This window comes from Xyrauchen texanus, chromosome 28 (assembly GCF_025860055.1).
Source record: "Xyrauchen texanus isolate HMW12.3.18 chromosome 28, RBS_HiC_50CHRs, whole genome shotgun sequence".
NCBI classification, from domain to species: Eukaryota; Metazoa; Chordata; class Actinopteri; order Cypriniformes; family Catostomidae; genus Xyrauchen; species Xyrauchen texanus.
The window spans coordinates 14,024,214-14,042,582 of record NC_068303.1 but is presented as its reverse complement, the minus strand read 5'-3'; the positions used below and the strand labels follow the sequence as shown (position 1 = coordinate 14,042,582).

At 37.6% G+C, this 18,369-nt stretch overlaps 1 protein-coding gene across 1 annotated transcript in view; it reads right to left on the bottom strand.

The window, feature by feature from the left end:
• LOC127622474 (NBAS subunit of NRZ tethering complex-like) overlaps positions 1-18,369 on the bottom strand; it is a 281,526-nt gene that overhangs the window by 210,855 nt on the left and 52,302 nt on the right. Inside the window, 5 exon segments of the mRNA XM_052096575.1 lie at positions 809-962; positions 1,072-1,158; positions 11,003-11,139; positions 11,482-11,586; positions 17,450-17,528. Coding sequence (XP_051952535.1) covers positions 809-962; positions 1,072-1,158; positions 11,003-11,139; positions 11,482-11,586; positions 17,450-17,528 — 562 coding nt within the window.

Below are 18,369 nucleotides of genomic sequence, written 5' to 3'. Positions count from 1 at the left end.
GCATGAAGCCAATCATTAGAGGTTGCCAATGTTGAGGAAATGATTGCTTCTGTTTTCCCAACTGGCAAGAACCGAAACCCTTGACATTAGAGTTAACAAGAGCCAAACACCTCGAGAGCACGCTGCCTTCACACAACAAAATACAACACTGCTATAAGCAGCACTGTTTAACACTCAGTGTTTTAAAGTGGAGTAACACTTTACAAACAAAATATGTACATGTACATGCCTTGCAAACAAATGGTCCAGTTTACACTTGGCAGTAACATGTGATCACAGTGATCTGATCAAGCAGATCAGATCAAAAGAAAGCAAAAGAAATCCACGTGCGAGCGCAGATATTCGCGCATGTGATCTTATGCAGTTTCGTTTGGTCTCGATGGACTGTGCAGGAAGCTTTGCATTGTGTATGTTAGAGTACATACACATGTATACATTTTCCATTATATGTACCTTTAAACAGTACTGAGAGAGAAAATTGGTACCAAGTTAAAAAGCGAAGAAGGCGAATAAGGAGTGTGTGTAAGTGAGATTAGCAGCAGCTAAGAAGCTCAGTCTGGTCTCATAATGGTTAGGGGTCTCTCCATTAAGACAGCTCACAGTAGACAGATACAGTTATCTGACTCCACATTTGAGCTCACAACACTAACAGCCCTCTGCAACAACAGGAACTGTCACTCTGGAAGAAGGCAGATCAAGTGTGAGTCAGACATGTGTATATTTAAGGCAGTTGTTTGTTTTTCTCCTGGGTAAGGTGTCAGTCAGAAGAAAGTGTAAAAGAAACCTGTCTGCATCTGTACTTGTGTACCTGATAGGAATTGCTTTCTATGTCCTGTGCCCTGGTCAGGTACCACTCAGTCAGCAGTGCGATGGAAGGTTTATCCGTACAAAATCTCTCCAGTTCTGGCTGTTCTTCATATAGGAAATGACAGTCATGCACTGGGTTGGGATCCACCATCCTTCTAAATAAAAACAAAAATAAAGTTATCAGTAAAAATAAGCACCAAAAAAAATAAATAAATAAATCATGGAAAGATGTTCAAAGACTATACATGTAAAATGTGCACTTACCTGCACTCAGGAACCTCACACCAGTCCAGATCTCTGTGTTGGCTCTCCTCCCAAGAAATCAGCATCAAATTACCCTTCTTATCCCCACTACAAATGAAAAGTAAGAAGAAAGGACAGAAGGATAAAATAAATAAAAGGAAGGAATGTGTGAAACAAGCGAAGGAAAAAAGTAAGGTGGGAAGCAAACAAAGGAAATAGAAGAAGGAAAAAAGAAAAGGAAGGAAAAAAGGAAGGAATGAGTAAAACGAGTGAAAGGAGGGAGGCAAGTAAATGAGGGAAGCAAGGAAGGAATGAAATAAAAGGAGAGCAGACAGCAAGGAAGGAAGAAGGAAGGAAGAAAGAAAAGCAAAGGAAGAAAACCAAAGGAAGGAGTGAGTGAAACAAATGAAGGAAGAAGGGAATAAAGAAGGGAAGCAAGAAAAAAAGGAGGGAAGAAGAAAAGGAAGGAAGGAGGGAAGCAAGGAAGGAATGAAATAAAAGGAGAGCAGACAGCAAGGAAGGAAGAAGGAAGGAAGAAAGAAAGGCAAAGGAAGGAATGAGTGAAACAAATGAAGGAAGAAGGGAATCAAGGAAAGGAATGAAGGAGGGATGCAAGGAAGGAAGGAAAAAGCAAAGGAATGAAGGAAGCAAAAAAGAAGGAATGAAGGAAAGAATGAATGAATAAACAAAGGAACAAAATTAGGAGGAAGGAACAAAGGATGGGAGGATGAAAGAAAGAAAATAGAAGGAGGGAAGCAAGCAAAGAAGGAAGGGAAGATGGAAGGAATGAGAAGCAAGCGAAGGAAGAAAGCAATGAAAGAAAAGACAGAAACAAACAAACAAAATGTAAGTGTTCAATAAATAAAAACAAATAATAATCACAGTTCTCTGTGTCCTTCCAAAGACCTCTGAAACTTCTAAGAGATAGATAAACGCTAGAGAAAAATCCTATAGAGAGCAAGTCTACCAATTTAACAAAATACTTCAACAGGTCACAAAAAAATTCTCAAACAGAAATGGTGGAAGAAATAATGTAACCTATGGGATAATTCTAAAGCTACAATGGTGAAATATAATTTAGTGACACCAAAATTGTCTTAGTCATTAGGACTAATGTCTATGCCTCTAATTTAACAAAGGCTTAATAGCTATAGGAAAGGTAGAGGGGCTGAAAACACTCTAGATATGGATGAGGAGGAAAAAAACACAGATTTTAAGTTAAAATTATAAATTAACAACTGGATGAAGTATGTCCATTGTTATGCCCATATGTCCAAGATATTTTTGAGGCTGGGAGCATACACTGCAAAAATATTTTTCTTAATATTTTTGTCTTGGTAAAAATATATAAACGTTCTTAAAACAAGATAAATTTACTTGACAAGCATAATGGTATGAGATAGTCTGTCTTGTTTTCAGATAAATCTAAAAAACATTTAATGCGGTTTATGCTTAAAAGAAGAAAAAACTATTTGCCAATGGAGTAAGAAAACTAAACTAAATTCAAAGGGAAAACACATTTATTTTTCTTACCCCATTGGCACGATTTTTTTTTACAAAAGATTTCTCTGAAAACATCTTATGCCATTTTGCTTATCAAGTAAATATATATTGTTTTAAGAATATTTCGATATTTTACTGGGAAACAAGACAAAAATACTAATTAAGAAAATTATTTTTGCAGTGTAACTAAACAGACAAGAAAAATAAGTTCCCTTTCATGTTTTCTGAAGACAATATGAGCTGTGCTTGCCCACACAAAACTTGCTAGGGTGTTCTGGGTGGTTGTTAAGGTGTTCTGGTGTGGTTGTGTACTGGCCATAATCAAAAGACCCCACCCCAAATATGTTTACATCCCTAGGCATGGATCAGGTCCCTTCTTCAAAGTAATTCTATGATATTTTTTTGCCCGTTTTATAGTCCATCAGGCAAAAATCATAAGTATGATCACTTAGACAATTAATAATACACCTCTACTGAAGAAGCATAACAATTTAATGCACCATTCATGTTCGTAGTGCAATTGGTGCAAGACAAGAAATGCACTGAAGTTTGTTTATTAGGGTTAAGGGATAGTTCAAATCCCTAACCCAGATGAGACAACAGAAAGATTTGACAGAAATAGCAAGGTCATGATCAAGCAGGACTGAAAGTCATTCCCATTTGACTTCCAGATTTATCTACAACTAATAAGGACTTACACTCTAAGACCTTCATACACAGTCCAGCTCAAGGAATCCTTATCTGAGGTCTAAAATTAATCTAAGGATGCATATTCTTCAGTGCACTGAATCAAGCAACAGATTTTTTCAAACAGTCTATTTCATAAATTAAACATGTGTGCACGTGTGTGTGTGTGTGGACATAAAACCAAATATCTGTCTGGACAATATAAAGGTCTTCTTTACATACATGAACACGTCTTTCACACTTATAAATTAGATTAGGTAGACAAAAAGCTAAGGAAAACATCATATGGCTGTGATTCTTTCCAGCAGAGACAGCAGATGGCGAGAGACCACTGGTTCGGGGAGAGTCCTGGAGCAGTGCTATTAGCGCTCATGTACTGTGGAGAGCAGGAAACTGGTCTCCAGATGCTGATCTGTGATGGATGTTCACTGCAGAGGCGGCTGACCTCCATAACAGAGAACGGGCAGAAGGAGGGTGACCGAATCCAATACACTAAATCTATTCTGTCACCCCATTACTGGAACATTAGGGGGAGGAAGTTGCAATGCCCTTCCTTTCTCTCTCTCTCTCTCTAACACACACAAACTTGTCCACTAAATCAGCATCCTCCCATTCACATATATACACACACATTCAAACACAAGTGTGAATAGTGTTCATAACCTCTAGGTAAAAATTGTTCATTCAAAAATAAAAGTTCTGTCAATATTTATGTACCTTTATGTCATTGCAAACCTGTATGACTTTCTTTTTTCCGTGGAACACAAAAGGAGAAATTCAGAAGAAATGTACTGGTAATTTGTTTTCATAAAATTACAATGAACGAAGACTAAGGCTATCAAGCTTCAACAATGACACAAAAGCACCATAAAAGTATCATCAAATGCATCCATATTACTTGCACTATATTTCTAGTCTTTCAAAAGGCATACAAAGCTATCATATGGCTTCAGAAGACTTGGAACATAGTGCACAAGTTGATTGGACTACCTTTATGATAATTTAATCATGCTTTTGCATCATTTTGGCAATATGAAAGCCACATTTTCTATTCATTGTAATTGAATGAAAAAAGAAGAAAAAAATGATGTCATCTTTTGTGTTCCAAGAAACGAAGAAAGCCATTTGAAAGACTTGAGGGTGAGTAAATGACAGAATTTAAATTTTTGGGTAAACTAATGCTTTAAGTATATCCTCACTGAATCTGAATTTTTGCCACAAAATTTGTGTTAGAAAAAGAAAGCAGAAAGCAATAAAGTGTGTGCGTAGGTGAAGAAGCAATTGCCTGATTCCTCTGATTTAATTTTTTCATGTGTCTATTTAGAGTGAGCAATTAAATTCAGTCTTTCATGTCTGAGTTCTGAGGGGCGTCAAAGGAGTGCTTTTAGTGAGCGTGTCATCACCACGTTGGATTTGTTCTAAATCCCTTAGGATGCCTTACAACTCATCGGCACCACAACATTCACCATATAAACACTTCACATATACAAAATCTAATTTCTCATTCCTAAACTGTATTAAAACGGAAATAAAAACTAAACTAAGGTCTATTTTAAGACGACTGTCAAAAGTGCCTCTGATAGTAATTACGACAAATCCTTCATGTGATACTACGTAAGTTATGTACAGCTGTCTATCACTTGAGATTAATAACTCCATAAATACAGATCAAGCTAAATAGATTTTTATAAATCAAACCACATTTCCTCTTTAGTGAAAGAACAAATGGCACTACTAGCAGTCCTAAAACATAAAACCATAATGTTCTGTTTCATTCCTCCTGGCCGCCAGAGGCAGTGCTAAGCACTAGTGGATTATCGTAGCACCAGCAAGATAGATCGAGATAATATATCAACAAAGTCACATGGTGATGTGGGCTGAGCCCTGAAGGACATACATTGCAGTAGTTCAGCCCTCTACCTCATTTGCTTTATTGCTTGACTGAGATAGGTAATTTCTCTTTGAGCACTGTTCACGTTGTCAGGTGCAGTTTACTGAGCAGTGAATTATTCGCCCTTGCAAGCTGTGACAGCCCTCTCCATAGGTTACATTCGATGGATTGGAGTTTTGTTTATCGTTTCGGTGAGTTTATTTTTGTTTTATTATTATTTTGCGTTGTTGTCGGTAAAACTCGGTGTTATCTGGTGGCTGGTGTTCACAGTGTTTATAATTGTTTCCATGCAAACATTTTAAATTTCTTGCTAGTTTATTGTGGTGATTCTCCCTGCCCCTCGGTGCAATCAGGTGGCCAGTTAAAGGAGTAGTGGACATTCTCTCTCCATTATTTTTTTTGGTTTGTTTTTTTCTTCTCTTCTGAGTGATTTCAGTTCCCTTCGGTTCAAACCGAGACACGATGTGTGCCCATCCTACTTGGGGATTCAGCACCTGAGAGAGGCTCTTACAGACCTGTGTTTTCAAAAGGCAGTGTCTCAAAGTGTACACAAAGAGTGGCATTCACTTTCGAAGATGGTCGCGAGCCTTTCTTTGGAGATGGCTGAGCTAAAATGTCTCCTTCACTCACTTCAGCCTTTGGCTCCAGCCCCATCTGTTTCAGTGCCACCAGAGGATGAAAATTCCTCAAGACAGGGAACATGGGTAGAGCCCCAGAATCACCCAATCCCTTACATTGCCCAGCCTTTGATGTCCTGTCTACAAGTGCTTCCAATTCCCATTTTCTAGACAATGTTGAGTTGGATGATGCTTCCATTCACCCTTCCTCCCAGGATGCTCTTGCTGGTCTGTCAGTGACAGATGGCTCTAGTGGGGATTCAGTACAGTCATCAGGACATGCTCTATCGTCTTCTGATGACACTCTGGCTGTACTCCAGATGGCAATCACTCGGCTAGGGCTTGATGAACCACCTGTTCAACCCACTCAGTCCAGTATCCTTTTTAGACAGTCCTCGACTTCTTTTTTTTTTTTTTTTTAGTTTTTAAGATTTCATGGTGAAATTTTCGAATGCTCTCACAGGAACTGGCGCACCTAAACGATGGTCAAAGACAGCTTGTACCCTTGCATCCATGGCGTAGGCAGATTCTATAAGCGTGGTTCGCAGCCTTGGTGGTGTCACCTGACTAGGCTTGCGAGGCAATGTACACTGTCCCAATGCACAGTGCAGGCACACAGATTCGATCTTTAAAAAAGCATACTTGTCTGTCGCTTACATAACACATGCAAAAAACTTGCCACTTCTAATACAGTGAGGTCAGCTAATGTCAACCCCTCTGTTCCTCAATTCCAGCGATGGGTCATGTGACACGTGAGCTGGGCACACAGACCACCACACATCTGTCAGCACATCATCAAGTGTGACTTTCCCAAGCAAGGCTGCCTGAGGACTGCAAAAATACCTTAAGGGACCTCCCATTTGTTCCTGGTCACCTCTTTGGACCGAACATCCTGGAACATCTGGAAAGGAGGGTGAAATTGTTAGAGGCTTCTTGTCAGCTGACACAGGTGCAGTATAATCCTACCAATACAATGCACACCTGTGCAATCTTGACTAACATGAGTTCCGACGCCGGCCCCAAAAGTTTTTGAGATTCATTCCTAAGGTGGTCAGAGATGTGGTACCTTCAGTGGCTCTCTCTCAGGAAATTCGTTAGTTATTGGAGAAGGGAGCCACAGAAAAGGTTCACACCATCGTTCAGAGAGAAGGGTTTTATTCAATGTATTTTCTTGTTACAAAGGACGGTGGTTTCTCCCTGGTTCTCGATTTGAGATCGACATTTATAAAAACCCTCCCCTTTCGAATGTAACACACAGCCGATGTTCTTTGGTCTGTGAAGAGGGAAGACTGCTTTGTGAGTGTCGACCTGAAGAACACATACTTTCATGTTTCTATTGCTGTCCATCACAGAAAATATTTGTTTCAGTTTTCAAAACCAAGCCAACCAGTTCAAGGTTCTACAATTCAGTCAGTCTCTGGCTCATAGTGTATTCCCCAGATGCATGAGTGCTGTGCTGTCTCCTCTGTGGTCCAAGGGAATTCAAATCTTGCCTTCCTTGGATGACTGGCTGCTTTGTGCCCCTCAAGACGGAAGGCCGTGCACGACTCCAGGTGTCTTCTGGAACATGTGCGGAAGCTGGGCCTCTCGGTGAACGATGCAAAGAGTTGTCTGGTTCATACACAATATATCATATTTGTAGGAATGACTATTGATTCTTGTGCAATGTGTGCCACCCTTTCATAGACGCGAGTGACCAACATCTTACAACAACACTAACACTAACACTAACTTGTTCTGTCCGGATGGTGCCCCAGCTTGAATCGGGCAGTGGAGTGTGACGAGGAGAAGGGCGTGGCCGGGCTGTGAGAATGCACGGCTGGCACAGAGTTGCCTAATCAGTGGGAGGGTGATAAGGAAAGAGTCAGGGAAGCCAGAGAGAGAGGGAAAGAGAAACATTCGGTCGCTCTGTGTATGTGTTTATGTTGCTGTGTTTTCAGTTTGATGCTCTGTTTGATTAAAGTTTGGTGATTGTTAAATGGAGTGTAAAAGGAGTTACATTTTGGTCAGTTCTCACCCAAATTCAACTGGATCGCTTCAGAAGAGATTGATTAATCCTTTGGAGTCTTGTGGATTACTTTTATGCTTACTTTATCTCCTTTGTGGAGTTTCAAAAGGACTGATCACCATTTACTTGCATTGTATGGACCTACAGAGCCAATACATTTGTCTAAATATCTTTGACATTCTTTTTCTACTGAACACAAACATACACATCTTAGATGGCAGAGAATTTTCATTTTTGGTTGAAGTATCACTTTAAGACACGCAACTTCTCAGAAAGGGCTTGTAACACGCTGACATCATGCTGTGCTTTAGTGTACTAACAGTAATAGAAGGTTGTAATGTCAGCATACTAAAAGATTCACTGAGAAGTTGCATTTTTAAAGCACTGCCGCTATAGGCACCAAAGCACTAGCACCAAAGTAAACTAAATCTCCAACTTCAACAACATTTCAAGAGAATTATTGCCAAATGTAAAAACATGTTGTTAGTCTACTGTATGTTCACTTGCAACATATGTTTTTAAAAGGATAGTTAACCCAAAAATGAAAATTCTGTCATTGTTTACTCATCCTCGTATTGTTTCAAACCCATATGAAAATCTTCCAAGGAACACATGAGAATAAATTTAGAATTTTGAAGCTGTTCTTTTTCCTATACAATGACATCCAATGGTGACTGAGGATATCAGTCACTAAAATTATGTTTATCACAATATTTTATGTTTCATGGAACAAAAAAGATCTTTGTTTGGAAATGTGTTTGGAAAACATAAGTGTAAGTGAAAATTTTAATTTTTGAACTGTCTCTTTAAGTAGATTCTTTAAAGAATCTTCACAAAGATCTTTTTCATACAATAACAGTTCAAAGTGACTGGTCTGTCAAATTCCAAAAAGACCAAAAAATCACTATAAAAGCAACTTAAAAGCAGTCTATAAGAATTATGTGCAGTATTCCAATTCTTCTTCTAAGCTTCTATACAGAAGCTTTGTGTGACAAACAGAACAAAATGTAATTAATTTGTTATTCACTGATAATCTTCACTTCTGCTGAGCAACATGAGTGTGAGTAAATAATTTTCATTTCTGGGTGGAGTATACCTACAAGAATTATATCCGATCAAGAAGGCTCAAACAAACCCCAGTGTTTTGACTCTGCAGGGCTCTAGACTAAAAAAATTACTAAGGAGCCATTGGCTCCTAAACTGAAATATTTATGAGCCCAAAGGCTGTATTCCTCTTTTGTCTCATAAGTTTTTACACCCCTTTCAGAATTTATACAAACATAAGAGATAAAATATATATTTTTTATTATTATAATTTATTACTGCCATTCAGACTCTACGTAACAGCTATTTACATAAAATATAATATGCGCGTAGTAGTGTGTTGCCTCATTGAGCATCAGTGAATGTTTGCACCTTGTGCAATAGTTGTGTATGCTTCCTTCAATGGTCCTAAGTATCAAAAGATGCCGTAGTTTAAAACAGTTTGGGAACCACTTAGCTAGATTGATGACACTTACTCACCACATGTTCAGTAAAGTTCTCTCTCTGCCTGAGAAATGGTGTAATTGTTTCACTTTGAACACTTTGTGAGAAATTTGACAAAAACATTTTTTTAGATAAATTATTTTGACATCCAATATTTTTTTTACATTTTGGCTTGGAATTTAAGTTGATATCTATTTTATTTCTAAATTCGATCATGGCTGTGAGGTCGGGGACAACTGTAACACTAGTTAATAAAAACTGTATGACCTAATTGAAGAACTGAATATTTAAAATTAGGGCTTGGTATTGATACAGATTTCCCGATTAGATTCCGACTCACTAGCTCTCGATTCCATTAGATTCCGATTTGATTCTATTCAATATCTATCCATATGGGAATATTTAATTTATAATGTCCCTTTTGCTTGCATATGAAACAAATGATCTCCAAGCTTACTCTGTTAATTATACAGGGGACCTTCTAACTAGATACATTACGAAAATCTAAATTTTACTAATTATGTTTTATTTTATTATTTTCATCATTTTAGTCACATTTTGGCTTTTTAAAAATGAACTAATCCATGTATTTAATCAATGAATACGATGTTTATTGTTTAATTAAGTAATTTTTACTATTTACAAGTATTTACATTCATTTGTTGAACTGAAAACCAGTACTGTCTCTTTAACAAACTCTGAATTTCTATGAAGAGCATCTATATAGTGAATATTAATGAGACAGGACTCAAATGGCTTATCTGCACTAAGCATGGTAAGAATTAAATGTTTATTTTTCTATTTATGAACAACTGACTGTAGAGAACAGAAAGGGGGTGTGTCTTTGGACACACATTACACGGAGCATCTTTTACCCTCAACACAATTAGCATGAAATTTGGTTGCAAATGCTAATTATTTCTTCTCATTCTAGTAAAGGGTTGCGCCAAGAGTTTGGTTGCGAGCAATGTAAAAGAACGATCTTGGGATTTAAGAATCGTAAACAAGATCATTCAAATGAAGATCGCGATCACCCCTATTTAAAATGCATAATGTACATTACTTCATCAGTATCTAAAGTTTCTGACACTTCAGCGAAACAATGTAATTTAGTAAAAATGATTTTACTTATTTCATATAATTATCATGTAGGAATCAATGTAAGGTTTATACAGTAGGTGACAGCTAAAAAAAAAGTACCTTATAAAGGTTAATCACAATGAATAATATGAATAAGTATAAAAGCAATTATATACTCTACAATTGAAACACTTCCTGTATTCAATTTGCAATATGATCCAATTTTAAGTGTATTAATTGTGCAGTTCCTTTTGCGACATATAAATGTTTTTATACCAAAGATGTGGTAGACTTGCAGTAGTCTGTGAGTTATGAAGGTACATATACATGCTACAATTGCCCCGTCTCTCCTAAATAAACTACTTCATCAATGTGGTCAGTGTTCATTTTCAGTATTTTTGGCCCAAAGTCAGCAGGTAACCTCAGTTGCTTCATAATCTTAATGTCTCAAAGTCTAAAACTCAAAAGTGCACTGTAAAATGTCTCATTTACATAAGCAACCTGCTTTAAACTATCACCTTTAACTGATTCGGTCTCACAGCCAATACCTAATAACCTCTTCTAGTGGACCCGTCATCTAAAAATGACATTTTCCCATTCGGCTCTTTCAAAAAGATCTATGCAGGTTTTGTTTATGCTGTTCACGGAAGATTGTATCCTCTAATCAGTAATTCTTACCCTGCCTTAGGCAGAAGGTCAGTATACTCGTGAGGAGAGGTGGTTTCTGGGAAATTGCAAAGGATGACAAGCCGGTGCTGAAGCAACTCTGAGCTGTGATAAGTGAAGAGAATGTCCAAAGCCGGTACGTTACTCTCCTGAGAGAAAAAGAAACAAGGAGAGAGCAGAAGATTGATAGAGATAAATAATTAATAGATGATTTATGAGACTGAACTAACAACAGACAGCTTTATGCTCTGCGGCTATATTTACCACATTACATACCCCTTGAAGACTTTGCAGTGGGCAGCTAACCATATTTCACACATATACACTTAAAAATACTCCCGGTATATGAGGGGATCCATATTTTACGCCACACGCTAGCAAGGGTGCACACACACTTATCAAGAAAAGTGTGAAATAGTGACTATAATTCATGCTGCAGGACCCTGTTACAGACACTCACATGGTCAGAGAACAAAGGAACAGAGATTTACCCTTGCGTAAGTTCTGGCTGACAGAACGATATTTTGACTGTGGAACGTCTTGAAAAACCCTGCATCAAATCGCTTCTCTGCTGCATGAGGTCCGCCTAGAATTTCCTGCAGAAAATGTGATGAGAGAAGAACTGAACGAAAAGGGATAAAGCAGACACAGATAGACAGAAAAAGAAAACAAAACAAACATGAGAGTTCAGCTGAGGGTCTCACATTTGTGTGCCTGAGGCAAATCCCCCCAGTCCACACTGCTGACATTTATCGCTTTGACATTTACAATTAAGCCCTTTAAAGTCTACAGGGCCAGTGCGTAGATGTGTGTGCACGTGTACGTCTAATGTCTCTGAGGTCTGGTTACATTCAGAACTATTCCCTTTGAAATCAATTACACATGAAGATCCAGACAAAGGCCATCCATCACAATATGAACAGGACATTAACGGTGTGCTAGGATGAAACGACAATACACTCCTGCTGATGATTTCAAAATTGAGTCAAAGCATTATGCTAACAAATCGTTTAAGCATTGATCATTTTATGAATGAAACAATGAGCTGAAAAGATTTTAAAAAGATGATTTAAAGGTGAAGTGTTTCATTGCTATAGCGGCACCACACATACTTGCAAAAGTAAGGGTTGTTTTCAAACAGGTTTCCCGAACACTGTCTGCAATTGGTAATCCAAACAAAAACTACACAAACTGATGACATTATTTGAGGCATTGTTGCTATTTGCAGCTAGTAAGGATGCACTAACAAGCAGAGTCAATACTGTAGCACCACAAAGCCACAGTGTTCACACTTTTCGGGGAAATCAACCTAACAATTTATTACTTGGGATAGGAGTATTTTGCTTTGGAGTACCATTATATTTTTCTCTGAAATCAACATGTGATTTTACTTACCATTTCCTACAACAAAACCACTTGTTTAACTAATGTACCTTGTACAGCTATTCAACTATATGTAATGGCCTCTGTTATGATTGGCTAACCTCCATGTACCAGCACAAATCACATTGTTGTTCATGTGGGGCTCTGAATGATTGAACACTACTGAATACTGAACAGGCGTGGATATGTAAATTACAGCTGTATAGGGAGGTTAATATGTAAATTAGGCAGGTTAATTTGCGCATGGCTGTGATGTTTAAACATGACAATTTCATGAGGGTAATTTGCATTGTAAAAATACTGTATTCCATGTCTCTTTTAAACCGAAATCTCTCAAACCAAGCTTAAAAGACCTGTTGAACTCTAAAATGAGTTTTGTTGCTTTGTATGTGTAAACTTTGAGGCCATCTTTATGAGGTGTTACATTTTCCTATGGCTTTCGATTTAATGTGTTCATTCTGTGTGATTAATTATATTAAATATCAAGCGTAAAACATTTTGGATCTCAATACATGTTTTTCTAAGTTTTAAAATGTATTTAACTTGACACAGCGACCTAAAGACAGTCCAAAATCATCCGTCAGACGCAGGTGTACATTGACGCGTCCTTAAACAAGCCCTTATAATAAATCTCGGACTGATTGACGAATACAGTTGTAAAAGGAATTACTATGGACTGTACAAGAATGATAGGCTTATGTTCAATAATATGGAAATAAACAATATATTGCATTCTAAAGCCACTTTTAGGTTTATTTTATTAATGCTTTACTTGTGTGCCAAAATAATATAATGTATTTTAATTATCTGTATTATAATTTATTTTATATATTATTTTATATATATTTTATAAATTATTTTATAATATATATATATATATATATATATATATATATATATACACATACACACACATATACATTTATAATTCAAATATATCAATTTATATCTAATCATTATACAGTTGAATTCAGAAGTTTACATACACTTAGGTTGAAGTCATTAAAACAAATTTCTTTAACCACTCCACAGATTTCATATTAGTGAACTACAGTTATCTAGTTAGTGCATGACACGAGTAATTTTTCCAACAATTGGTTACAGACAGATTGTTTCACTTCTAATTGACTATATCACAATTCCAGTGAGTCAGAACTTTACATACACTAAGTTAACTGTGCCTTTAAGCAGCTTGGAAAATTCCAGAAAATTATGTCAAGCCTTTAGACAATTAGCTTCTGATAGGAGGTGTACTGAATTGGAGGTGTACCTGTGGATGTATTTTAAGGCCTACCTTCAAACTCAGTGCCTCTTTACTTCTCGTGGTAAAATCAAAAATAAATCAGTCAAGACCTCAGAAAAAAAAAACTGTGGACCCTCACAAGTCTGGTTCATCCTTGGGAGCAATTTCAAAAAGCCTGAAGGTACCACGTTCATCTGTACAAACAAGAGTACGCAGGTATAAACAGCATGGATCCATGCAGCCATCAAACCACTCAGGAAGAAGACGCATTCTGTCTCCTAGAGATGAACGTTGTTTGGTGCGAAAAGAGCAAATCAATCCCAGAACAACAACAAAAGACCTTGTGAAGATGCTGGAGGAAACTGGAAGATAGGTAATCTTAAAGACTGCTCAGCAAGGAAAAAAACAAAACCACCATGAAAAAGGCAGACTACAGTTTGCAAATGCACATGGGGACAAAGATCTTACTTTTTGGAGAAATGTCCTCTGATATAATGAAACAAAAATGTAACAATTTGGTCATAATGACCATAGTTATGTTTGGAGGAAAAAGGGTGAGCATTGCAAGCCGAAGAACACCCGTGAAGCATGGGGGTGGCAGCATCATGTTGTGGGGGTGCTTTGCTGCAGGAGGGACTGGTGCATTTCACAAAATAGATGGCACCATGAGGAAGGAAACTTACGTGTATATATTGAAGCAACATCACAAGAAATCAACAAGCAAGATAAAGCTTGGTCGCAATTGGGTCTTCTAAATGGACAATGACCCTAAGCATGCCTCCAAAGTTGTGGCAAAATGGCTAAAGGACAACAAATTCAAGGTATTGGAGTGGCCATCACAAAACCCTGACCTCAATCCGATAGCAAATTTGTGGGCAGAACTGAAAAAGCATGTGCAAGCAAGGAGGACTACAAACCTGACTCAGTTACACCAGTTCTGTCTGGAGGAATGGGACAAAAGTGCAGCAACTTATTGTGGGAAACAATAAGGCAATTTAAATGCAATGCTACCAAATACTAAAAAAATTATGTAAACTTCTGACTTAAACTGTATATTGAATTATTGTTGTTTGAGGGGCTTTCTAAGCAAATATTTCTGTATGTGATTATTTATGATTAATTCTATGAATGAACCGTCATACCATGTAATTAATTCTATAAAAGATTTTAATCGATTGACAGCCCTAGGTTTTATATATTTTACCAAATGTCCTTAATATGTAGTTTATTATATTTTTTTATATTACTAAATATTCCATCCTGTCATATTCATTAATTTTAGTACATTTTACACTGACTAAAATGCCATATAATGTTAGCTGATGAATATAATACAATATAACATATTGTAGTTGACAATATCATCAAACTGTAACGGACCAAATTTTAACCAAATATTTATACACTTTTAATAAACTTTTAACACATTTATCTTGAGATTTTAACTCATCATATTATTCTCTGCTTTTGACAACAAAACATTAACAGTAGGGATGTGCACGAGTAATCGTTCTGCACCAGCTCCTCGAGTATTAAAATCACTACTCGAATATCTCAAATTAATTTTCTTTTCTGCATTAACAATGCCATGAGCAGCACAGAATTACACTATTTTTTGCTGTTATCTTTTTTGTCTTCCATTTATATTAATGCATATTGTTCATTTCAATTTTTTCCCAAAAGAAAAGCATAGTTTGTTGAAATTATCTTATTTTAAAACAGTTCCTGGTAACGTTTGTTAATAAAACAAATTATATATTGCACGTAGGCTACGTGTCATGTTATTTTGAATGTGCATTTTAACTTACGAGCAATCAGGTACTCATTTTTTGTGGGTTTGAGTACTCTTCTACAAAATTATTGAAAATGCCCATCCCTAGTAAACAAGTACATGCACAATACTTGTACATGATTGGTAAGCTGGTAAGAAGGCCAGTACAGGTATTTTCAGTGATGTGAAAAAGTATTTGCCCCCATCCTGATTTCTTCTATTTGGGGTTCAGCTGGACTAGACACACCCAGGCCTGATTGATGCCAGCCCTGTTTAATCAAATCAACACCTAAATATAACTTTTTCAGCAGCACGAAGTTGGCTAAAAGGTCTCACCCTGTAGCACATTATGCCAAGGTTGAAAGAAATTCCAAATATGATGAGGAAAAGGTGATTGAAATACATCAGTCTGGGAAGGGTTACAAAGATATTTCAAGGGCTCTAGGACTCACACTGCCATTTTCTCCAAATGGAGAACACTTGGCACAGTAGTAAACCTTCACAGAAGTGTCCGACCATCCAAAATGTATTCAAGATCACAGTGACGACTCATCCAGAAAGTCACAAAAAAGCCAAGGACAACATCCAAGGTTCTCTATGCCTCTTTTGCATCAATAAAGGTCACTGTTCATGACTACACTATCAAAAAGACACTGGCCAAAAATGCCATCAGTGGAAGAGTGGCGAGGCGAAAACCACTGCTAACCCAAAACAACACTAAGGCTCGTCTGAATTTTGGCGAAGCACACCTTGATGATCCTCAAACCTTTTGGGAGAATGTTCTGAGGACTGATGAGTCTTAAGTGGAACTTTGGAAGACAGGGGTTCCGTTACATCTGGCGTAAGTTTCCACAAAAATAATATCATACCTCCTGTCAAGCATGGTGGTGGAAGTGTGATGGTGTGGGGATACTTTGCTGCTTCAGGACCAGGGCAACTTAAAATAATTGAGGGAAACATGAATTCTGCTCTCTCCCAGAAAATCCTAAAGGAGAATGTCTGGTCATCAGTCCGTGAGTTAAAGCTCAAGAGCAACTGGATTATGTAGCAAGACAATGATCCAAAGCAAAGGAAAAAGTCCAACTCTGAATGGCTCAAAAGAAGCAAAATTCAAGTTTTGGAGAGACCTAGTCAAAGTCCTAACCCAATTGAGATGCTGTGGCAGGAACTTAAACGGCCAGTTCATGCTCGAAAACCCTCAAATGTGGCTGAACTAAAGCAGTTCTGCAAAAAAAGAGTGTGCCAAAATTCCACAACAGCATTGTGAAAGACTGATCTCCAGTTATCGGAAGCATTTGGTTGCAGTTGTTGCTGCTAAAGGTGGCACAACCAGCTATTAAGTTTAAGGGGGTAGTTAGTTTTTCACATGGGTGATATAGGTGTTGGATTTTGTGTTTACTCAGGTTGCCTTTGTATTATGTTATATCTCATTTGAAGATCTAAAACAATTTAGTATGAAAAATACACAAAAATAAATCAGGAAGAGGGCAAATACATTTTCACAGTACTGTAAATGCAACACATAATCAGGGTAATGGCCAAAAAAAAAAAAATCTAGGTGTGCCAATCAGTTTTTGCTTATCTTGTTTATGACCTTATATAATTTATGCTTAAAGTAGAAGTGTGTAATTTCTGCGGCACCAAACAGAATTGCAAAATTAAACAGCTTTCAAATATACCCTTTGTCTACCATTAGTTGATCAAACAGATAGCCCCACCCCCAACATACCACTGGTTGAGCCAGTGTTGTTGTGTCAGCCTAGACAGGTCGCGCAAAACATACTGAACAATTTGTATAGTGCCACAACGACTCTAATATTGACTCCAAAAATAATGGTTTTACCTTAAATGGCATGCTTGACACAGTCTCTACATATTTAGCCAGGATTGAAGAAAAGATACACACTTCAGCTTTAATAACCTGAAAACATATAAGGTCATGTAAACAGCATTCCCTTATCGATGTTAGAGCATGCACGCAAATGCACTCATTGTCTGTGGAGTTGTTAAGTTGTAATTTAACGTTTATTTTGTGGATTTAACTGATTTTGGAGAGAGTTACCTCATAAGTGGCCAAGCGATCCAGATAGCAGAGAAGCTTCAATCTACTCCTACAGAGCTCCTTCTGCTCTAGAGTCAGCCTGGAAGAACATGACATCAACAAAGGATTAAACACACACAGTTTTCTTATCAGCATGCATCCACTTCAGAGAGCTGCTGCTAATATCCATGAAAATGGTGTAATGAAATAAAGCTTCACACATTCTGGAGGGTGAAATGGGAGGGTCTGACAGCACACACAAACACATGTACACTGAGGCCTTTAGATACAAAGAAAGGCATTACAAGGAAATACAGATGAACGAGGGAGAAAGATGATAGGAAATTGAAGGGAAAACCCAAAATGGGGGCAAAATAGAGGAAGAGCAGTGGTGAAAGGGTAGTGAGCCATTATAGACCCAGATTAGGTCATCAAAGACAGGCTAATGTGAGGCGACCGCTGCCTGATTGCCTGGATACCCATGCGAGCGTGTGTGAGGATCAGTCAGTGTGAGAATCCACAGAAGGCAATTACAATCTAATCTCATTCTCCCTGCATTACTGCGAAAACCTGAGCATCCCATTTTATGAGACCAAACACACACACACACACACACACACACACACACACACACACACACACACACACAAAAGAGTGTGATCATTGGACTGGGGGAGAATATTGAATGGCAGGATGGTGCAAACATGATAAAAGAATATTGAAAGAATATTCTACACATAAACACACACTCACCGACATCACGGCTGAAATGATTAGTCCACAACATCGACAATAAAGAATTGTTGACAAAAAATTTTGTAATAACAGTCGTTTGATCTCATTTAACGTAACATGAGATCACATTAAACTCTAATGATGATGCGCGAAAGCAGTGCTGCAGTTTGTGCCAGACTGAGGATAGGATGAATTATACAGATCAC